This window comes from Protopterus annectens, chromosome 3.part1, assembly GCF_019279795.1.
Source record: "Protopterus annectens isolate FY-2018-M chromosome 3.part1, PAN1.0, whole genome shotgun sequence".
Classification (NCBI taxonomy): Eukaryota; Metazoa; Chordata; order Ceratodontiformes; family Protopteridae; genus Protopterus; species Protopterus annectens.
The window spans coordinates 1,029,328,475-1,029,353,616 of NC_056732.1; the positions used below are offsets into that span (position 1 = coordinate 1,029,328,475).

A 25,142-nucleotide genomic window follows, 5' to 3' on the forward strand; every position below is an offset into this window, starting at 1 on the left:
GCAAAGAATGCTTACCCACCTGTTCAGAAACATGCACTAAATCTTGTAACTCTTTACAATCAATACCTTCCGCCAGAGCATCAACCTTAGATTTCAACTGTGAAAGGAGATAATTTTGATATTTCAACATGTGAAACTGGCAATTCAAAGCTCTCATGGCTAGAGTGGAAGAAGTATAAACTTTCTTTCCCCATCTATCCAAGGCCCTGGCCTCTTTATCTGCAGGAACCGGATTCTTGACAACAGAAGCCTTGACCCCCTTAGGCCCCTGGCTAACAGTTTCTGGGTCTGCCCTAGGACTCTTAAAAAGATACTTATGAGCTTCAGGCACCCTGTAATACCTATCTGGTTTAACAGGAGCAGGAGGCAAAGAATCAGGATTAAGAGAAGCCTCTGCAAACACATCTTCCACCACATTCAGAACAGGAGGTATAGCTAAAGGCCTATGCTGGGGTAAAAACAAAAATTCCCTAAGCCTTTTCCTGGAATCAGAGAAGTCCTGACCCTCCCATTTAAAATGCTCTCTCATGGAGTGAAGGGTCTCTGAAAAAGAAAAATCCTCAGGAGGAGAAGCAGAAGGAGTAGAATCATCCACATCAGAATCAGAATAATGAGAATACTCCTGCAAGTCTTCAGCGAAAGACTCAGACACATCTGAAGCCTGCTCATAATCCCCCAACACTGGTTCCATCCTTGGCCTCTTATCAGGAGGGGGCATAGAGCCTCTAATTAAATCTTCTGCCATTTTAAGCATGTGCTTCTTGGGCACAGAACCTGAAGAACTAGGAGTGACACCCACAGAAGCTAAACTAGACCTGCCTCTAGGAGAAGCCTTGGAAGCAGAAAGAGAGGGCCTAGACACCTTAGGAAGGGAGGGGAGTACAGTTATCTGAGAAGCCCCTACAGCCTGACCTGCCTCCTGGGAGGCCACATCCTGTAAAAACAAAGTTTCTCCCTGGGACTCCAGAGAGGCCTCCGTCGGAACCACTGGTTCCACCGACGCCTCTAAAGAACCGGCGTCCGGTTCGGACGACTCCTCTAACCTAGGTTTAACTGCCTTGTCCTTACGCTTCTTTGAGGAAGCCGGGCCGGAGCATCCGACGGCATATTGTAATTGCACCGCTTCCCAAAGACCAACCTGGCACAATCCAACCTTCGCTTTATAGTGCGTTTATTGAACCTAGCACAAAAGCGACACCCAACAACGTCGTGCTCAGGTCCCAAACAAGGTATACACAAATTATGGTAATCCCTATGCGGTATCTGTTTCCCACAAGAAATACAGTTATTCACTTTTTCTGACATCCGGTAAACCACTGAGGCAAGAAAAAACCAAAATATTCCCCAACGGGGTACTTAACCAACTCTGACTTCGGTCTGAAACTCCGAATTCGAAACATTTCAGAACGCCGAACGGCACTTGCAACGCTGCTTCTGCATCGGACCATGCGGCAAAAAAGACTGAGGATATGACGTAGGTCATGCGCATTTGTACCCTGACGTTCTGATGTCAGTCAAATGCGCCTTGACCGACGTCAGCCTTATACTCTGATATTCGGGCCGACCGAGGGACAGCGGACTACCCAAGTGTTAGGACTGCAGCAATGTGAGATGAAGAACATCGTGGTGCTGAAGGCGTCTGCGCCAAGAAAATTGTCGGCGACTAAGATGTCTGCACCGAGAAACTGGACGGTGTCCAAGGAGTCTGCAACAAGACTTCAGTTGTGCTAAACTTGACTGTGCTGATATACCAATCGGTGCCGAGGAAGTCTGCACCGAACTAGTTGGTGCCATAGTAGTCTGCACCATGAAGGCTGATGTCTGCATTGAAAGCAATGGTGTAGAGGGACCAGCAGACATAATCGGAGACAGAGTCAAGTGAGTTGGTGCCGAAGCAGCCACTGGCACAGACAACTCTGACAATTTAGCCTTTTCATGTTTCAATTCCTTAGGGTCTCCAGAGGGAGACGATGGAAGAGACTTAGACCTTTTATGTTGTTTGAAAGCAGGAGAAGATTCCTACGACCCAGAAATAGCCTAGCAGAAAGGGGTCTTAAGGAGACCCTTTAGTATTAGTTTATTTTTACATTCGTTCAAAGTCCTGGCAGAAAAACCTTTACAAATCTGACAGGGTGGCTTCACTGTGAGATGAGGCATGCCCAAGCAGTAAACACATAAGTCATGCGTGTCAAAGTGAGACAGTTTGTGTCTGCACTCCGAACACCTCTTAAAGCCTGGACTCCCTTTCTTCTCAGACATATCCATAAAATATTCAAAAACTAGACACACACACACACACACACACACACACACACACACACACTGCAGCAAGGCCCAAGGGAGGGAGAGGAAAGACTACCAACAAAGGTAGCAGAAGATACCAAAAAGGTACAAGTAATAAAGAATAAGATACACCTTAATAAAATTGAAAAACTAAGAATTCTGTGAGGAAAAAAACCTCATAAATTATCAGAAATATACACTTGTAGATCCAAGAATAGAGACGCAAACTGTTAAGACCACAAAGTCAGAAGCCACAGAAGACCCGCAAACCACAGGAACCTTAACGCAAATTTATTTATGAAATAAAAAACGTTTTCGCTTCTCTATATTACGGAAGCTTCTTCAGAGTAAAAGAAAGTGCTCACAAGGCGCCAAAACTTGTGAGACATTTAAATAACAAGCGAGTACGTCACTTCCTGGAAGTTAAAAAACAATTACAATCCTGGCAGGAGTGAGACATACATCACATATTTAAAACATGGTATACAATACTTCAAAAAAACTAGGAATTTCCAAAACCATAACAATTAAATGAAATCACATCATTAAAAACAGTTCTAAATGTGCATATTTGCAAGTACTCGTATAGTATAACTAAAATAAGCATTGTCTATGCAAATTGAGCAAAAGCTTGTGGGGATTTATTAAAAGATGTATAAATATAAGACAAAAAATGTGTATGCATATTTTTAGTCCCTTTTGACCTATTTGTAAAAGGCAAAAATGTATAAAAAGTGTATACTTTCCCCCTAAGCTCGGTGTCAACAAGGGGTAAAAAGTATGAATGCTGCAGAAAAACCATGTATTTCATAATGATTTACCCATCAGGCTACCCGTTACCCTAAACAGCAGTATACCCTTCTAATCAGAAGGATTCCCTTAGATAAAGAGTGGTACCCCGTACACTCAACTGCTCTACTAAACAACTAACTGGAATACATGTATTAGTTATCTTCTAAGGTAGGATTTATATTTCAAAACTGGAGCGATGTTACAGCTCTCATTTAAACCGGGAACATTGAAGGCATCTAGTCTGAGTTGCCACTCTAGTTCCCGGTTTTCTAAGAGGAGAGAAATAGGGCCGCCTCTGGTGGTAGCTTGTACATTGTCAATACCCATAAATAGGAAACTATGCCCTGGATTTTTTATCACATGCTTAGCCAGGGCATTTTCAAGTTTCCTGTTTTTAATCGCATAGCTGTGCTGATAAATGCGATCTCTAAATTTTCTGTCTGTTTTTCCAACGTAGAAGCTTGGACAGCAAACGCAGCTAGCTATATAAATAACCGACCTAGTTTCACAGTTAATCCTATATTTGATGTTATATTTGGTTCCCTTGATGCAAAATGTACTACCTGTACGAATAGTTTTACACCAATTACATGTCCCACAAGGGAAGGAGCCAGTGGTTCTACTAAACAAATTCTGTTCAGAATCCTTTTGTAGTAACTCTTTGATGTTAGTTCCCCTCTTGTAAACTATTCTTGGTCTTTGTCCAAGTCTCTCAGCTAAAAACGTATTGTTAAGGATGAAATACCAGTTTTTATGAATGATCCCTGTAATAAGTTTTGAATTACCATTGAATGTAGTAATAAAACTCAAAGATGAAAAACCTGGCAGATCACTACTTTCTGTGTTATCAGGACTAGCCTCAATGACCTAGTTGGTACTGTTTTCCTGTACATCCGAAATCCCAGAACGGAGCAAAGGTTCATAAAAGCCAGTGCTCCTCTTACATGTCACTTCCTGGATGAGTTCATCAATTAATATTTTAGGGTAACCCCTGTTGGAAAACATATTTTCTAACAATGTGCACTCAATGGAAAAATCATTCAAATCACTACACATTTTAACCGCTCTCACTAATTGTCCTTTGACAATTGCCCTCTTCTGTTTATAGGGGTGAGAGCTGGAGAAGTGAAGAAATGAGTTAACATATGTTTCTTTCCTGAAAATCTTTGATTTAAATTTAGAGTGCACTCTATCTTTGATCAGTTTTACATCTAAATAATCAATTTCATCGCTAGAAAAGTGGTAGGTAAATTTAAGAAAATTGGTTGTGTCATTGATATATTCAATGAATTCTGATGCAACCTGTTGATCCCCTTTAAGAAGAATGAAAACGTCATCGAGAAACCGAGTATAATAACAAATCTGTTGTTTCCAGTGGTCATTTCCAAAAATGTGACATCTTTCCCAGTGGGCCATGACCATATTGGCCACACTGGCTCCACATGGGGAGCCCATGGCTACCCCTTGTTTCTGGACATAGAATTCCTTTTCAAAAAGGAAAAAATTAGAAGTAAGTACAATATCCAGAAGTTCTAAGATGTTATCTATCTCAACCTTGGGTGCTTTTAATTCCACCAAGAGTAACCCAATTCTTTCTATTGCCTCACAGTGAGGAATGGAGGTATAAAGGTCAGCTACATCAATGGTTAGGAAGTTGTAAGACTCATCATAGCTGATGTTATTGATGTTTGCTAAAAAAGTCCAGGAATCTTTGCAGATACTGGGAATAAGTTTGATATATTTACTAAGCAAAACATCTATGTATTTTGCACATGGATAAGTAATAGAACTCCTCCCATCAACCAGGGCTCTAAATGGTGGATTCCTAAAGTTTTTATGGACCTTAGGAATTCCAAACATCACTGGAACCCTAGGTTGTGAGATGTCTATATAATTATACGTATCCATGTCTATCCTACCATTAATGAAAAGGTCCCTGAAGTACCCTTTAATTCTGTTCACAGATCCATTCATAGTATTGAGAGAAGCACTTTCATAAGCTGGGGAGTCTAAGACCATTAACATTCTCTGTGTGTAATCAGTGTTTTCGAAAATGGCCAGACCACCCCCTTTATCCGGTTTGATGACCCTAACCGGAGAGTCACGTAAGTGATTAAGTGCTTGTATTTGTTCTTTTGTGATGTTAAATGTGTTACGTGTAGAGTTACTCAACCTGTCCATATTCCTAATATCCAATTCACATGCATTTTCAAAAATTCTCAACACTACATGTATTGGAGGGTTGAAAACGCTGGAAAGTTTCAAACCACTATTAGCATTGTTACTCATATCATTGAATAACAGTTTCAGGTTGAGTTTTCGCACGTAACATTTCAGTTCTATGAGTAATTTAACAACATCACAATATCTAGTAGGAACAAAGGTGTTCCCCAGAGCTAGCAATTCTACTAGTTCAGGTTCAAGTTCCAAAGTTGAGAAATTGTAAATGGTGAAGTCACCTTTTGAGTTGTGTACTATATGTGGGAACTCAATATTATTTGAGGTAACAGTTATCTGTTCCAGTTCTTCCCCTTCCCCCCCCGTTGTTGATTGTTCCGGTTCCCTAAAAAATTACTCTGTGACGGCTTTGGAACTGTATTCGCAGTCGCATTTGTAGGCGCTTCATTCGTCGTCACTGATTGCCCAGGTTTATTTCGATTCCTGTTGCTTCTCCTAGGACCGTTGTCTTTTTCTCCTCTGTCGCAATCAGTGCTAGCTGACACCTGCTCCTCTTCCCCTTCGTTATTATGTTCTTTATCAGTGAGATCATTGGCTTCCCCTTGTCTCACTATAAGTTTCGGATAGGCTCTGTCATTTTGATATATAGCCCTATCTCGAGACAGTTTTTTGGATTTATTATTTTTTAACTTGATCATAAAGGAGTCGATGCTCGAAAATATACGATTATAATCATACTTGAATCTAGAGAAATTAATATCAAATTTAATCTCTCTATCAAGCAAGTTAATCTCTTGCATCAGTTCGTCAATGTACATGGAGTAGTGTTTGATAATCAGTTCAATTAATTGTACCCCCTGCATTTGAAAAAGTGCTTGCAGGTCACTTAAAAAGGCAGTCCCTGGAATCAAGTTTGAAGGGGAAAAGTTGTTCCTCAAACCCTTGGGTACGATGTTCTCATTAAGGCACTGTTTAAAGTACGCTGTTTCTAGTTGCAGCTTCCTTAATTTCAAAATCTTATTATCTAAGGTTTTGAGTTTCTCATTAATATCAACAGTACATTTACGGTTAGAACCGTCAACTGACACCGGCATGTCATCTCCAAGAGGTTTCAAAAAAACAAAAAAATCACCTGTATTCTTCATCCATTCGGACAGTGATGACGTGCCCATAAGTGTACCTTCCTGATTGTCATGCTCAGACAAAATAGTCGGCGTAGTAATACTTGCATCCTTTTGTGTATTAAAGATAGGAAAGGAGCGGACAGGCTGAGCCGCTGGCAAGGAACACGTCCCCGTGTTTCCTGAACGCTCCGTAACTGTCCCATTACAGTTGGTGTTTGAGTCGCCTCGAACCACCTGAAAATTCCTCTTTTCGATAACATCAAGTCTCGAGTTAAGAGAATCCAATCTCTGAGACACTGCCAGCAATAAAGCCGCAATGTCACTGTTACTGTTTGTTTCCGAACCAAAAATGTTCGGGCTGGCGGGGCTGGAAGGGCTTTCTGAAGACATGAAACAAACTGTAGATCCAAGAATAGAGACGCAAACTGTTAAGACCACAAAGTCAGAAGCCACAGAAGACCCGAACCACTGGAACCTTAACACAGATTTATTTATGAAATAAAAAACGTTTCCGCTTCCCTATATTACGGAAGCTTCTTCAGAGTAAAAGTGCTCACGCCAAAACTTGTGAGACATTTAAATAACAGCGATCGTCACTTCCTGGAAGTTAAAACAATTACAATCCTGGCAGGGTGAGACATACATCACATATTTAAAACATGGTATACAATACTTCAAAAACTAGGAATTTCCAAAACCATAACAATTAAATGAAATCACATCATTAAAAACAGTTCTAAATGTGCATATTTGCAAGTACTCGTATAGTATACCTAAAATAAGCATTGTCTATGCAAATTGAGCAAAAGCTTGTGGGGATTTATTAAAAGATGTATAAATATAAGACAAAAAATGTGTATGCATATTTTGTCCTTTTGACCTATTTGTAAAAGGCAAAAATGTATAAAAAGTGTATACTTTCCCCCTAAGCTCGGTGTCAACAAGGGGTAAAAAGTATGAATGCTGCAGAAAGACCATGTATTTCATAATGATTTACCCATCAGGCTACCCGTTACCCTAAACAGCAGTATACCCTTCTAATCAGAAGGATTCCCTTAGATAAAGAGTACGCACTCAAATGCTCTACTAAACAACTAACTGGAATACATGTATTAGTTATCTTCTAAGGTAGGATTTATATTTCAAAACTGGAGCGATGTTACAGCTCTCATTTAAACCGGGAACTAGAGTGGCAACTCAGACTAGATGCCTTCAATGTTCCCGGTTTAAATGAGAGCTGTAACATCGCTCCAGTTTTGAAATATAAATCCTACCTTAGAAGATAACTAATACATGTATTCCAGTTAGTTGTTTAGTAGAGCAGTTGAGTGTACGGGGTACCACTCTTTATCTAAGGGAATCCTTCTGATTAGAAGGGTATACTGCTGTTTAGGGTAACGGGTAGCCTGATGGGTAAATCATTATGAAATACATGGTTTTTCTGCAGCATTCATACTTTTTACCCCTTGTTGACACCGAGCTTAGGGGGAAAGTATACACTTTTTATACATTTTTGCCTTTTACAAATAGGTCAAAAGGGACTAAAAATATGCATACACATATTTGTCTTATATTTATACATCTTTTAATAAATCCCCACAAGCTTTTGCTCAATTTGCATAGACAATGCTTATTTTAGGTATACTATACGAGTACTTGCAAATATGCACATTTAGAACTGTTTTTAATGATGTGATTTCATTTAATTGTTATGGTTTTGGAAATTCCTAGTTTTTTTGAAGTATTGTATACCATGTTTTAAATATGTGATGTATGTCTCACTACTGCCAGGATTGTAATTGTTTTTTAACTTCCAGGAAGTGACGTACTCGCTTGTTATTTAAATGTCTCACAAGTTTTGGCGCCTTGTGAGCACTTTCTTTTACTCTGAAGAAGCTTCCGTAATATAGAGAAGCGAAAACGTTTTTTATTTCATAAATAAATTTGTGTTAAGGTTCCTGTGGTTTGCGGGTCTTCTGTGGCTTCTGACTTTGTAGAAATATACACTTAGCTGGAGAGGAACAGCTTGACACGGCTGAACAGCAACATGGCAAACAAGATCTGCAGGGAGACGGGCATGATGGGTAAAATCTTAGCTCGAGAGGTTTATGGCTGACGCGAGCTTGAAAAAAGGTGGGCTCGGTTCTGAGGTCGGAACCGAATCCCAAGAGTAAGGAATAAACAAAGATTAACAACATCTGATCATCTGTTTGTGTTCCTGAACCTGGTTTGCCCTCAGAAGAAACTGAATGATCTGACCCTGACAGATCTTACACTTCAGACACCATATTCCTTTCATAATCAAGATCCTTAGATGACAGACCATAAGATTAAGTGCCATGGTTACACATAACCTGAGAATGCACCACTTACTCAACTGCCTGAAGAATGAATCTAGCCATAGCTACCATCTCAGGTGGGAAAATAGTCAGACTGCTGCCCGACCCCATGGTTGGTCTTATGTCTCTTCTTTGTATGCAGTACAGTAGTGGGAGAATCCCCAGGGGAAAATGTATATACATTGAAAACAAGTTCTGCAACAGACTTCCCCTTCAATGAAAGGGTTTGGTTCTCCCATACCTGAAGCAGGAGGTGGGTACAGCCCCAGAGGATGTGTCTGACCCTTGTGTCACTAACACCATACTAGGAGACCTGAAGGTAAGAAAAGACGAGTGGTTTGCCAAAGGCTGAGGCTACTGCAGAGTCAAACTGTAGGCTGTGGCATAATTTCTGATAACTTTTTTTTCCTTTCTTTTTAGGTGCACAATGGATAGATGATGGTGGTGGTGGTGGGAGGGCACTGTATCAGAATTTATCAAGTCAAGTAGTAAAAAAAAACTAGCCAGATCAATAATAAATATTGGTTGCACAGTTAGCCCAGTACAAAATGGACAAATCCCACTATTCTCCATTTAAACAGCAATCTGAAGTCTATTTCTACGGGGATACTAAACTGAATAATGCATTGAAGAAAAAAGCAATTTCAGAATCCCAGCACAAATCACAAAATACAGGTTACAAAGGCCCCATCTATTTAAAAAAAAGGACCAGTTTCAGCCTCACATGAATAAAACCATATATGAGGAAATAGAAACTTAAGAGAAATTCCTATCAGAAGAGTTTCACAAACAAAATGGTGCCAAAAATTGTGATTTAAATTAAATAAATGTTTAAAATGTTGCAAATCTACTCCATTATCTCAAATAATAATATCCTCCAAAACAACTGCAAAAACAGCATGCTTTCCTGTCAAAACTTTCAAAAGAAGCTTTTAATCAATGGAAATAACTGAAATTTACTTTGGCAGAAAGAGACTGTCAGGAACTTCACTAAAAAGCCAAAAATTCAGTTAAACATTCACCTATGGCCATAAAACATTTAAAGGATTAAAAGCCCTAAAGAAAGTCAGAATTAGAATTATTAAAATAAACAGAATAACTCTAATACTATAAGAGAAATACAACTCAAAGTACATACAATTTTCCAAGAAGAAAAAAAAAAGCTAGTCAGCAGAATATACAATTCAAACACACACAAAAAGACAGAGGGAGAAAAAAATCCAAAAGCTTTTCTTATCTGAACTCAGTAGCTGCAGTACACCAGACTAAGTCTTTCAAGACATCATTCTCTTGCTGTCGCTCTAAGAAACTGAAAGGGATTGTGGATCTGAAGGGCAGTCCTGGTCCTGTGTGATTGGCTCTTCACACCCATAGACAGGGAGTGGGGGAGCTCTGAGCTTTGATAGACTGTCAGAGGGAGGGTATTATGGGCTTTACTACCCATATGCCAAGTAAGGCTATGTGTTTGTTGATCATCATTCTTAACATCTAACCACTTCAAGTAATCCAGTCCAGTCTTCAGCTGCATCAACTTTTGACTGACCCAATCATCATCCAAGTGGGCCTATGTGAAGTTAACAAAAATCTCGAAAAGGTCTTACAAATCAGTAATTTTTCCTATCAGAAAACAAATATGGAGAAGCCTAGTTAATTTACAAATAAATGACAATACTTGTACTCTTTTCTGATTATGTGGGGTGGAGGGTATCCTTCACTATTGCCTCCTCATAAGCAGCCAGGGTGCAATACCACTTCAGCACCCACATTATGTTGCTCCCACAGATTCATTCTTCAGCAATACATGAAAGACTGACAGAAAAGAATCCTAGCAAACCATAAGGGGAAGAGGGGAGAATAATTAAACCAGACAGACAAAAAAATGATCAAAAATGCAGAAAGATAATGTGTGCCCCAATATGACTATACATCAGTATAAGACAACTGTGGCCATTAGTGATAAAAGCAAACAAACACAAAAGTAGCTAGATTTTGAGCATTTGCAGAACTGGCAAAAATACTTATTATAAATGCACATTTGACTCAAAAACAACACAGACATGCCAGAAAGTATTTTGGTTAATGAAAACTGACTTCATGTCATATCTTGTCTTTAAATACTCTTTGTTAAACATGACTGTAGAGGAAAGGATGGAAAAAAACAGCACAGCTGGCATGATTGCAGATGATGAGACACTTTCAATTCATGTATGGAGAATATTTAGACTGAATATCCTGGACACAGAAGAATGAAATGTCTTGTCTAATCTTCCTAACAAAATCTGGAAGGTAATAAAAAATGTTGGTGAGGGTTAACAGAAAATGCAATGCTGAAAGACATTAATGGTCAAAACCATGGTGGAGTCACAGTAAACGGCACCATGGATAAAATCAATCAAATAAAATACAGTTGAACAAGTGTGCAAAAAAAAACACAGGAAAAAGTGACCATCCTTTACTGGAGATGAAAACTATTGGAAAAATAATGTCTGATTAAGATACAATTCTAGAAGGTCATGTTTATATTTGTTACGTTACAAACAGCCACAAAGAAACTCATTATGGATGGAAAAATGCCTTGTTGCACACTATCACCACAAAGTAAGATCACAACTCTAATTGGAGACTTAAGTGTATGATTATAGTGGCATGAAATCAGTAAGTTTAATCAGAAAATTCAAACACAAAAAACAATTTGATTCAACGCCTCTAACTGCATATGTTCCCATCTAACAGTAATTACTAAGGACTTCGGATATTCAGCAGAGGGATAGCAGATTGAACAGCTCCTTGAATATGATTTTTTTTAATTAACTCATCTGAAAGTAAATACTGCTTTCAAAATTTCTCATGTAGGTGGCAGTATCCCTTGCAACCCCTACTTTATGTATTCTTACAGAAGTCAAAACTGTGATCAAAGAGAAATTATGATTTGGTCCAAGATGTCACAAATACCTTGCACCACATACTTCTGCTAAAAAGGATATAAAGAAAAGTGTGATATCTGTATTAGCAGGTGTTTGATTCTTCATTTTGAGTTCTTGGACCACCTTCTCCATGTGCAAGGGTTACTTTGCTTTAATCAAAATTTTGCATGCTGTCACAAAATAGAAATCAACAGAGTTATTTGCAATCTTGTAATAAAAGAATTACAAACCTTTTTTTTGGAACAGATGATTCAAGACCAGTATCTGTCTGAACAGCATCATCTGCCTTTACCAGAGCTGTAGAGACACTATTACTCTTGTTTTTAGGAACAGATGATTCAGGAACAGGATCTGTTGTATGTTGAACAGCAGCATCAGTCTTTACCAGAGTTTTAGAGAGAGTCTTTCTCCTGTGTTTTGGAGCAGATGATTCAGAACCAGGATCTGTTGTATGCTGAACAGTAGCATCAGTCTTTACCAGCGTTGTAGAGACAGTCTTACTTCTACGTTTTGGAACAGATGATTCAGGACCAGAATCTGCTGTACGTTGAACAGTAGCATCAGTCTTTACCAGCGTTGTAGAGACATTCTTACGCCTGGGTTTTGGAATGGATAGATCAGGGCAAGGATCTGTTGTATGCTGAACAGCAGCATCAGTCTTTACCAGAGTTCTAGAAACATTCTTACTTCTGTGTTTTGGAACAGATGATTCAGGACCAGGATCTGTTGTATGTTGAACAACAGCATCTGTCTTTACCAGAGTTGTAGAGACAGTCTTACTCATGTGTTTTGGGACGGATAGATCAGGAACAGGATCTGTTGTATGCTGAACAGCAGCATCAGTCTTTACCAGAGTTGTAGAGACATTCTTAATCCTGTGTTTTGGAATGGATAGATCAGGAACAGGATCGGTTGTATGCTGAACAGCAGCATCGGTCTTTACCACAGTTGTAGAGCGATTCTTGCTCTTTACTGGCCTTTTATCATATCTAATGCCCTAGAGAAATGAAACAGTTCATAAAAAATTAACATAAGGCAATGACATGATAGAGACGCTCTTTAAGAACTATTTACAAAATAAATAATCACAACAGAAAGAGTCAGCTGTATTTTTAACATTTTTTGCATCACACAGAAGAAATTACCACAGTAAAAATTCTCTGTTGGTGGTCTGTATGTTTGCACCACTTCATTTAATTCTGGATGACCCTACACAGACTGAAGTAAATTCTAGCAAACCAAGACCAATATTGTTCAGGGGGCTCTTACTGCAGTTCCAACGAGCATAACTGCGACCTTAAGAATAAGCAAGGCTGAATAGTGAACAATGGGAATATATAGCAAATCTGCAGTTGCACTAGGTTGTTGCAAGTCTCCTACTCCAAGGTATAGTGATGCTGGAGTTGGTATACATAACCAACAGGGCTGTGAAAGGGCAGGGAGCAAAATTATGACAGTTTTGGCAGTCACTGCATTTGTTCTGTAGCTGTACATAATTTTATAGGTGAATACTATTTTACATTTCAGTCACATGGTAAAAACACATGCATGAACGTTTCAATCTACTGAACAGTTTAAACAGCAATAAAAACAAAAAATGGGACTGGTGCGCCCTCTTAAAATTCTAAATAGTGGGCTAGCTTCTGTAGATAATCACTTACTCTTGTCTTAGACTAAATGGTACACACTTAAAATCAACCCTACTGATACTGACACAGTACAACTACATGCCATAAACATCCACTTGGGTAAACTGAAAAATCATCACAACCTTCTCTCCACCGCCAGGTTTCAACACTATTTAACCTCTTACATCGTTTGTCACATTTTGCTAATCTACAATTTTATCTATTACTTGCACAGTTTTATAACCAAGAGATTTAAAGATGCATCAAGTAATTATCAACCAAATACACCAACATGAAAGTAGAATGCAGTGCAGTACTACTGTATCATAAAATCTATTAAAGTGATTCCCAGTTATCTCATCATAACTATCTTGATAGACTCCTATAGTCCCAGTTGCTTCTAAACCTTTCAGCCAGGTTAGGAAAAATATTGTGTTTATTTAATTCACAGCTGCTTTTTACAACATTGGCTATACTAAAGACTTGTCTGAAAAATATACTGCACTGCTCAGTCAAACTTTCAACATCAAGTAGTGTAGTTCCAATTTCCATTGTTGCATGATCCCTCAACAGAAAATCTCTTTCTCATGCCATCCTGACTACACATGACTATTAGTAACTTGCTTCAAAATATGATTTCAATTTAGAAAGACATATCAAAAGTGTCTATTTCATTTCCAATTTCAAACCCAGCTGTCAAACAACAGGAAATTGTGATCAAGAAAGGGGAAAAAACAGCCTTTATGAAATGCACAAAATATGTATGTGAATACTGATATAAGGTGCCAAAATACATCTTTTCAAAATAATGGTACACACTATTTTATAAACACTCACTTAAGACAGGCTAAACCAGTATATAAATTACTTTCTTAAAACATTTAAAATGATCTTATGTGATCAAAGCCCCATAAAGGGAATGAGCCTCATTACTAGGGAAACCCAACATTCTGGTGGTTCTAAAACACCCCAATCCATATGACCTTTGAGCATACCACCTTACCATCCTATAAATTTTTATACTCATCCTCTTCCAAAGTTTAGACTCCTCACCAGGGCAGGGGCTATATTTTGTACAGTATAAGTCCTTCAGACCAAGGGGGAGGAGAGTTCATTAGAAGCACTGTCTACCAGCACACTGATCTCCACATTCTCAAGTCAGACATCAAGTGTTGGCCATCACCTTCTATGAGTGGGCTCTCATTTTAAGACAGAATTAAGACAGACACATTTAGCTTCCCTTCAAATCATGTGTCTCTAACTCAAATTAACAAGAGGTATACAACCCAGATAAACACTTCTCAACTTGAGGTCATTGCGATGCATGTTGACAGTCTCCATATCACAAGGTTTAAATGGAAACCATCCAACAAACTCAAAGTACAATACAATTCTACCCTCAAATTCCACATCAGTGGCAGCATGAGCAAACTACCAACGGACCCCAGTGTGTTGTTTACCTGAGATACAGTATCCCATGGTAGTTTCCTCCTCCTTCGATCACATCAGATAAGCTACACACTGATATTTAACAAAAAATTTCAAACTATGGAAACCTTTTCTTTTTAGCAATAACATAACCCTGCATATCTATAACTCCACTGAAAGCTATGAAACCGAAAATCACAATTATGGTGTAAGAAATCAAACTTCTTGAAAAACATTGCAAAACACAGAATCTAATGAGAAGTAATAATCCTAAAAACAAACATTCTGAAAACTATGAATGCGGTTATAAATCAATAAACAGCACAAGTTAACACCCTGCAATACTGTTTCTTTCTTAGATGACAGGGTATATACTATTAACTACTCCACAAGCAACTGAACTTCTACAGGTAGAGACAAAAAGCACAAAATAAATATTGGGTGTTTTATCTGTAGCTGGCTTTTTCCTGGGCTCATATTCTATATGATACTGTAATCATTCTAAGTATTTTCTTTTTGGAGTAGTTCTTGGTGCTTTTTTGGCATGGAATCCATTCCAGTATCACAAGAGTCGGTAGATGAGCAGTAGTCTTCTGCAGTCACCCATATGAACAATTCCGGCTTGATTGATCGTCTTACAATTTTGTTGTCGCAAGTTACCCAGGGGCTAACAAGTTGGATAAAAGTGATTACCATGGACGCCCTTACTCTTGGTGGATTTAACTATCTGGATATGTAGAGTCTGAATGGGTATCTGCCAGTGTTATTCCTCAATTTACACAGCAATCTCGTGACAAGGATTCTAATGTGAGTTTTGTGCAAAATAAAGGCTTGGTGGATTCTGATATGCAAGGAAGGTCATGGTGCAACTGTTTATATTAAGACACACTAGGATGTACATTAGCGAGCACCGACCCAGGTGTGATGTGGGCCGACCTTATAATGTTGGGATCTCATTTAATGCGTAAATAATTTTCTGAATCAAATTTTTTTTATAACATAGATGAGAAACAAACTGCGCAATGTCCATTGTGGGCTTACACCCCCTGCAACCCCTACAGTACTGCTAGGAGCTTAAAACTGTACAAAGCATGGGTGCAAGGGGCAACAGCCTCCTTGTTGGATGTGCATGGCCATCTTTCATTGCCATGGTCAGTAATGCCCATTAGAAATATAATTTTTACACTTTTTAATGTTCAAACTTACCATAATGATAGATCCATGCTGTTTTTCGTCCGGTTCAACTGTGGGTTGCTGGATCTGACAGGATCCAATCTCAGCACCAATTAGGAAGATCTTAATTCATTGCTCTGGCTCCTCTACTACCCATAAATTCCTGTGCTCCACCTCATCTCAGATCAGGTTTCCCTGGTTAGAAAGCCTAATTACTATCATAAGCAATAAAATTAACCAGTATCATCTAACAAATATTCCTGTAACAAGTAGTTGGTACATTTTAAACAAATGTAAGAGATGCCTAGTTTATCCTAACCGGTCCTTAGGAATACAAATGACAACTTGGAGGGGGCTGGTCGGTGGAATATTGAACCAGACAAAAACTGACAACATGAATCTATTGTTTTAGTAAGTACATAACTTTCTTATCCAATGTTGTCTATCTTAATCTGATTCAACTCTAGAAGATTCCTCAAGCACTAAGGCCTGGGTAAATTCATGGAAGAATATTCCTGAGAATGAAGGACCCAAAGGATGAATGAGATCTGGATAGTTCATCCAATCTGGAATGAGAAATAAAGATGTGAAATGTAGACTAAGTAGCTACTGCGCAGACAGCATCAATAGGAAGTCGGCTTGCAGATGCTGCTATGGTTTAATGTGCTTTTGGTTTAGATTGCAAAACCAAACCTTTTTTCATATATACAAAGGAGATAGTCTGAAAGCAATCTGGATAATTTAACTCTGGAAACTGACTTCCCCATTTTTTGTCTTGAGAAAGTGACAATTGGTCCAAGTTCCTGAATGGTCTTGGCCTGTGAAGGTAGATTCACAACTGACAATGCACATACAACACATGTAAACATGTACTCACCTTTATCAGAAACTTTTGGAAAGAAAACTGGTAAATGAATAGATTGGTTCAAGGTAGATTCAGATGCCACCCTTGGTAGAAAAGGAGCACTGGTTCTTAAAGAAATTCTGTCCTTGTGGAAGACCAGATAGAGTGGTTTAGAAGAGCGAGCTTGTAATTCATAAATCATTCTGGCTGAAGTTACTGCTACTAAAAAGACAGTTTCCCACATGAGAAATCTGATGTCTCCTTATGCTGCGGGTTTGATGGGTGATCAAGTCAGTGGTTTAATGATGGTAATTGTCCCAGGGAGGCACTGGGTTACTTATAGGTGGTCTAAAAAGAGAAGTTCCCTTGAAAGTGGCTTCTGATATTTTTAAGGAGGCTATGGAAGAATTTGATAATCCTCTATGGAAACTGGAAATGGTTATGATCAAGGTACAATCAGCAAAGTAGCTAGAACTGGCCTGAAATAACTCTGAAAGAAACTGCAGAATAGTAGAAACTGGAGACGAGAGTGGGTCTAGACCTTTAGAAAATGCCCAGATAGAAAATGTTTTCTACTTGCTACGAAAAACCTTGTTAGTAGAGTTTTTCTGGGACGCCATGGGAATGGGTAGTACTGAAGAGGAAAGCCTGGCATCTTTGGCACAGGCTAAAACTGGAGGAACCTTGCAGTTATAGCTTCATGGATTTCTGATCTGGAGGAGGCCATCTGGACAGGTGAGACAGAAGGTGTGGAAAGTGGTTCAGTATCCATGGTGGATGAACTTAGTAGAGGTTAAAGGAAAAGAAACCAATGATTGTTGAGCCCAACTTGAGGCAATGAGGATTACTCTGGCCTTGCACAGCCTTGCTTTCTGTTTGAATTTGGTCAACAATGGAAGGGGAGGGAAGGCACACAGGAGTCCCTGGTGCCAACGACAGACAAGAACATCCTTAGGCGACTGTCCTTGTGGAGGAACTAGGGCAAAATAACTGTTGAAATTGTTGAGATAGGAGGCAAAAGGATCACAGCAGGGTTGCTCCCAATGACTGACCATCTCTGCAGTCACTGTTGAGTTTAGGGACCACTCATGAGGCATCAGGATACATCTACTCTGTTTGCCAGAACATTGGAATTCCCTGGGATGTGCATTGCTATGAGAAAGCATTGCAAAGGCATTGCCCACTGACATACCCTCATGGCTTCTCAACATAATGGGTAGGAGCAGGTTCCTTCCTGTTTTAGATACCAGAGTACTGACCTACTGTTGGTCTGAATAGCTACCGCACCTTTGGAGAGAGCAACCTGGAAGGCCTACAATGCTAGGACTTCCGCTCATCTCCAGAATACTGATGTGGAGTTTTGACTCTTGTCTGTGACCAGGAACCTTGGACAGTGTTTCCTTAAAGTGCACGCCCACCCCAGGAGGGAAGCATATGTTGTCACTACTGCCGCAAGGGGATCTATCACAAAGAGTACCCTTTGTATCAATGATGGGAATGTTATCCACCAAGACACACAGTTTCTGCAAGTTGGAGTGATTAGTATATTTGAATGAAGAGGCCTGTGACCATTGCATTGCTAAGATCCACTGTAGAACTCGTGTGATATCTTACCAAGGAAGCCAACATAATGTTTGATGCCATTAATCCTAGCATCCAAAGTATTAGTCTGGCTGGGGGAGAAAAAGGTCTCAAATGCTGAAGCTGTTAGCTGGATGGAAAGCACTCTCCGAGGAAGAAAGCTGACTACTTGAGAAACTGTATCCAGGTGGCATCCAATAAATTCTATAGTTTGAGCTGGAGTGAGTTGATTTGTTTTCCATGTTGATGGTAGTGCCCAATTCCTGAAGCAACCGGAGCAAGTAGTCTCTGTGTTGACACAATGTTAGATCCAAGGTAGCAGTTAGGAGCCATTCGTTCAAATATGAGAATACATTCATGCCTAACAGACAGCGCCGTGCTGCTGCTACTGCCTGACATCATCTTGGTGAACACTCTGGGGGCCATGATGAGACAAAAGGGCAGTGCTCTGAAATGATAATGATTGTTTCCAACCCTGAAATGGAGAAACCTCCTTGAACATCTCTGTGTGATAGCATGCATCCTTGAGTTATATTGTGCACATCCATCAAAACACTCAGAAGAGGAAAAATGGATTGAAATGATTTAAATAACTCCGGTCCAAAATGGGTCTGAGGTCCCTTGTTTTCTTTATAACTAAAAAAAAACCTTGAATAGATTCTGGATCCTTGATGGTCTTCGGAGACTCTTTGGTGGATTCTTTTTTCTAGTAGCTTTGAAATTTCTACTACTGACAGTTCTTGTTGACTGGGTGCAACAGAACCGATCACTTCCGTTTTGAAGGATGGGAAAATTAAATTATACAGCCTCTGGAAATAATGTCTAACACCCAGGAATTCATTATACGTTGCTAGGCTAGAGGGTGTATAGAAACAATCACCCCCAACTGCCTCCAAAGAGCAGCGTCAGGCAACCTTTCAGGAGCGATAGAAGGGTTTCTCAGAAAAGCACTCTGAAACCCTGATTTTACAGTTCACTTCTACCCCTGGGGCAATGTCCATTCTAATGCCCTCCTCTCCTCTGCCATGGGGAAGCCTGTCACTAGAAATCTCTTGGCAAGATTCTTGTAACTTCCTGAACACATCTTTCCAGACCTCTGATTCCTGGGAAAAGGATTTCTGAGGAGTGGAGAAGCAGATTCCAACAGCAGAGAGGGTCTTACAATCTTGCTGGCTTCTAGTAAGAGTTTCCTTGACCTTAGGACCAAATACAGTGGATCCATAATAAGGGGGTATTATCAAAGGACATCTTGAAATTTTCTATGAAATCACGAAGATGCATCCGAGTGTGCTGGCAAATTATAATGCCAGTGCCTGTTGCCATGGGTGTATTAGAAATCAGTCGCATGGCCACATTAGATGAGGATTGAAGAGTTGATAGCTCAGATTCCACCGTTTTAAGGATTCTTGTTGGCAGGACCCCTGACAGAGATTTGGGGATCTCCTTGATCAAATCTCTCAGAAACTGACTGACACTAAATCGTTCAGCGTTCGTAATGCAAAAGACATCAAAGCATATGTCCACTCCCAAAATGATACAATGCTCTTGGCATCTTCTTAGCAGGATGAATCAAAGTGCTCTCTTCTGAAAGCTCTTTTTTTGTTGCTGCAGCTACAACCACTGCTTCTACAGGTGGCCCCTTGCACCAATGCTTTCTGTCTGAAGGTGCGGACAGGATTTTTTTGGGCTGTTTGGGGATGGCTTCCACCAAGTCAGGATCCTTCCATGTCCATTGTGCCATGAGGTTGACCAAGGGGTCAAATGGAGGTACCACCCAGAATGTTGACAGGCCAGAAACAAAGTCCTAGAGGAACACAGACTCTTCTGTAGAAGGATGTACAGTGGACCATCCCCCCTTCTGTTTTACCAATTTCAAGATTTCACTGAAGGCGACATCTTCAAGTAGGGATCTTGAGGATCCATCTCCATCAAAGTCTGTATCATGAGTAAGAAACTCGGGGACAGATGCCAGTGTGTTTCTGCTTACACATCTGCTTTCAGTGAACTTGCTCTGTGGCAATGCCACAGGTTTCTCAGTCAGACTGAGACCTTATCAGATAAGCCTCATGAGGCCTTGGTTCTGACTGTCGGTGTCTAACTGAATGAAGATGGACAGAGCCAGATTTGGTGCGGAGTTCAGGTGGAGCAGGTCTTGACAATGGTGTCTTATCTCTCAGAGTTGAAAGGACTCTTTGAAAAACCTCGAAAGCCGACAACTGTCAGCTCTGAAGGAATCCTCTTCGATGGTGTCAGTAAAGATCCTTCGGAATCAATAAGCCTAGACAATGAAGCAGATCTTGGAGCCAAGCTATCGAAAGCTGAGGCACCGATAGGTAGGTATGGCTCAGAGTCTTAGTATTAAATCCTCCAACTCCCCAGCACCAAAGACATGGCCTAGTCTCCCAGCTCCGAATTTGTTGGGTCAACAGAGGGAGGGGATCCAGTCAGAGTTGAAGTGGGGGAAACCATCAGCCCTGTTATGGATACTTTGGGGAGACTGGTGCCAAATCAACAGGACCTGATGGCCAGACAAATGTCAGAATGGGTAAAGGAGTGGTTAGTATACTACTCTGTATGTTCAAAGGTGACTGTAACAAGAGAACTCCAAGCTGAATCTGAGCCCCAAGGAACCTCATTATCACTCTCTTGATGTCCTGATATGAAGACTGATGTACGACTGGGTGGAAGAAGCCAAAGGAGGAAGTCTAGAAGGTCTCCTGTTCTGTAAAATGGGCAAATGCAGCCTGGAATTTACCAGTTCAGATGAAACTGGGGCCAATCAATGAGCCAACGGGTATAAGTAGCGGATGGATTCAAACACTGAGGAATCTTAGGACTGGGTCCTAGAGTAGGAGACAGATTCAATGCCCTTTTCCTTGCTAGTCTATTTCTCCTCCTTTTTCTTTAGTTTTTTTTCTTTCAACTTAAACTTTGTCCCTCTAATTTTCTTCTCTTTGCTGGCTGGCAAAGTTGAAGTAGAGGGAGTCGGCAGAAAGAATCCCCTTAACAATCAGCTTTACCTTCCGTTGCTGTAGTGCTCTAGTGCTGCATGAAGCACAAGCTTGACATGGGGTTTCCAGATGTTCTGCCCACAGGCAGTAAACACATTTTTGAGTGTTGAGCGTGGAGGCAATTTGTGCCCACATTCAATACATTTCTTAAAATCCTGTCTCTGACATCATAGACCTTAAATAATAATGTGGAACTATCAGACTAATAAACAACCTGTCCTCAAAGGCAAACATCTCAAACTACATAGATAAATACTTTAAACAGTATGGATATTAAGAACAGCACTGCACACTAAGAAAACACTACAACTACAACTCTACGGTATTGAAAACTGCTAAGACACTAATTTAACTACTAAATTTGCTAACTATCCTATGGGACCCAATAAAAAACAATATTCTACAGAGGACGGGATATAAAGTCTTTTGAAGTAGAACAAAGTTCTAGGAGCCTTCTAACACATGACCAAAATCATACACAAATGAGATGTGAGGTGATTAGATGGAGCACAGGGAATTACAGGTAGGGGTGGAATTATAGCCTTGAAGCAAGATCTTCCTAGTTGGTGCTGAGGCCAGATCCAGTCGGATCTGACAACCCACGTTTGGGATCAGATGAAAATAGGCAACAGTGAATCTACAGAAATAGCATATCAAATAATAAAAATTGTACCAAACACTTAACTGACAGCGCCATCACAATGTCAATCAAGTCGGCACTGCCCACACCAGTGTGAACTACATATGGTATTGTCCTAAACTATACAATCGCTGGTCATGGCTCTGAAGTCTGCGAGGTTTGTAATAAAGTTGAATGACCACCATTCCTGTTTTACCCAACATGGTTGAGCATTAACTTTGATTTTGGTAACAGTAATGGTTTTGATAAAGGTACATTTTCATCTCTGACACAATTGGAAAATTAATTAAATATTGTGCACTACAGCTAGACATTTTTTTTTTGGGGGGGGGGGAGGGGGAGTGTCTAATATACAAGACTGGCCCAAAAAGGTTGAAGTTTTGAAAGTACCCCATGGTTCTCAAAACGAAACGAAAGTTATGTACTTAATTAACAACAGATACATGTTGTCTTCTTTTTGTCTGGTTAAATATGTGGATGTCAGATCGGCTGGATCCAACCTTGGCGCCTTATACCAAAGCTTTGGATACAAGAGCTCTGACTCCTCCCCTATCCACAATTCCCCTCTCTTGCCTTGACAGACAGGGTCCAGAGGAGATTTGGCCAATCCCTATAAGTACAATGACAATTCGGTAAGGGAAAGGACGGACGGGATTTGAGCCAGACAAAAAGATGACAACATGGATCTATTGCTGTGGTAAGCACATAACTTTCATATCTGATGTTGCCTTTTTTCATCTGATTCAACATGTGGGACAGATTCCTAAACTACCAGACAGGGAGCTGGGTGTTTCAAGGAAGGACATTCCTAAGTATAGCAGAACCAAAAGATGTGCAAATTCTGGACCAGACATCTAACTTGTAGTGAGATACAAAGGTGTGTGTTGAGGATCAAGCTGTTCCTGAGCAAATGGCACTGATAGGTACTTGTTTTGGAAATGTTGTTGAGGTTACCATTGCTCTGGTAAAGTGCATCGTACGCTCTGATGGTAAAATCATACCTTGTAAATCAAAGAATAATGAAATGCAATCTGCTAAACATCTTGAGAGGGTTTCCTTGGACACTGATTTTCTCAGATTTTCTTAGCAAAGGATGTAAACAGTTGACCTGATTTCCTGACAGGTTCTACATCATTCATACTAAAATTAAGCTGTCTAGGCATATCTAACGTGTGTGACATACATTTTCCTTTATTGGTAAAATTGGGGAAGAAAACTAGCAAGACAATCTGTTGGTTCAAGGTAAACTTGGAAGCTACTTTTGGAAGAAAAAAGGGTTTGTTCTCCATGACACTCTGCCTTTATGAAAAATAAGCAATAGAGCATTGTACAAGTATGCCTGTAGTTCTGACACCCATTTATTAGATGCAACTTCAACCAGTTAATTAGGTGAGGCCAAAGAAAAAGGAACCATATCTGCTGAAGCCAGAAGGGGGTAATGAGGATTACCCTGGTCTTGCTCTCTATTTCTTTCTGAATGAACTTTGTGGTAAGAGGGATAAGTGGGAAGGCATAAAGGAGACCTGGGGGACAAGGTTGGACTACAGCATCTATCAGTGTTTGCCCGTGTAACTTTTGCATTTGTTGTTCAGGTATGAAGCAAAAAGGTCACAGCAAGGTTGGCTCAAACATCTGAAAATCTCTGTTGCCACTGTTGTGTTGACAGACCACTAGTGAGGAAGTAGTATAGCTCTGCTCAATTTGTCCTATAGGATGTTGGGCATGCCAGGTATGTGCTTTGCTACTAGAAGGTGGTTCAAAAACATCACCCACTGCCAGATTCTCATGGCTTCTTGGCAAAGATGGTATCCTTTGGCAGATGGTTTTAAAGTGCATGCAGCATAAGAACCACCACTCTCAAAAGACGTCTATGTGAAGTTTGGTCTCCACTCCAGACCACTTTCCTTGCACTATTATTTTGAAATGTTCCCCCCTTGCACACATCTACCAAAGAAGGGAGGCATCCATGATCACAGTGGCCCTGAGTATTGCAGGATGGAAGAGTCTGCCCATAGTTAGTGAACTGGACAAAATACACCTCAGAATGTGGTTCCTGCAGATCGGCATGATTTTTATTCTGTAGTGAAAGGTGATAAAGTTTTTGAGACCACTACATAGCTAGCATCTACTACAGAAATCTTGTGATACCTGGCTAAAGGAAACATGAGGAAGTGTAACACTAGACAAGCTTGAAGTCTGGGATGATTTACAACCTGGAGAGCTAGAGATCTTACTGATTTGATTTATAGTAAGGGAAGTTTTGCTGTCTGTTGTACAGTGTAAGTGGCAACCTATGAATTCTGTGGATTGAATAACAGGTAGCTTGCTTTTGTTGGTGTTCACAGAAATGCCCAGATACGTTGTTAGCTACAACAGGAATGGCTGATATGTTAGAAGTAGATCCCTGAAGGTAGCAGTTAGAAGCCAATCATCTAGATAAGCTAATACTTGGATCCCTTGCAGCCTCAGATAAGCTGTCACAGCTGCTATTATCTTGGTGAACACCGGGGGGGGGTAGGTTGTGGTGAGAGTGAACAGCAGGCACTCTGAATTGATAATGACTGGCTCCCAGCCAGAAAAGGAGGAATCTTTTTGCTGCTGGATCTTGATAGGACAAGTAGGCATACTGGAGATCTATGTAGATAATAGAGAGATGGTGGAGCCAAGATCCCAAAAATATAAGTATAAATGTAGATAAAGAGACTTGTAGGCAGGAAATTAAAATACTTGAAATGCATTACAAAACACAGATTTAGGTAAGCGCATTCGAGGCAATCCTCTTCTTCAGACCTTAATACAGAAATAAATCAGCACACAATGTTTAAATAAAACCAATAAAAATTCTTTAAAAATCTGTGACACAGCCCTCTTTTTTTCCAAGAAAGGCTTTAAAGATACAGTACTGTTAAGACCAGGTGATAAGTATGCCTTTAAGTCCACTATCCACCTTAATTCAGCATATTCAATTTCATTGTTAATATCACCTTCTCTAAGGCTCACATTCATTTTTTGCAAGACAAAGAACTTAAAATTGTGCTGATCACCACAGTCTAAGACATGCTTAGCTAATGCATTAGTAAGTTTGCTGTTCCTGATATCATTAAGATGTTCCATCACCCTTTCCTTCATAGTTCTATTGGTTTTACCAATATAGAATGCACTGCAAAGATTGCACTTAGCAAAATACACAATGTTTT

At 39.9% G+C, this 25,142-nt stretch overlaps 1 protein-coding gene across 1 annotated transcript in view; it reads right to left on the reverse strand.

The window, feature by feature from the left end:
• LOC122797744 overlaps positions 1–25,142 on the reverse strand; it is a 1,403,591-nt gene that overhangs the window by 20,299 nt on the left and 1,358,150 nt on the right. Inside the window, exons 23-25 of the mRNA XM_044066269.1 lie at positions 11,871–12,637; positions 5,651–6,852; positions 4,995–5,549 (exon numbers count right to left, since the gene is read on the reverse strand). Coding sequence (XP_043922204.1) covers positions 4,995–5,549; positions 5,651–6,852; positions 11,871–12,637 — 2,524 coding nt within the window. The remainder of the gene's footprint in view (positions 1–4,994; positions 5,550–5,650; positions 6,853–11,870; positions 12,638–25,142) is intronic.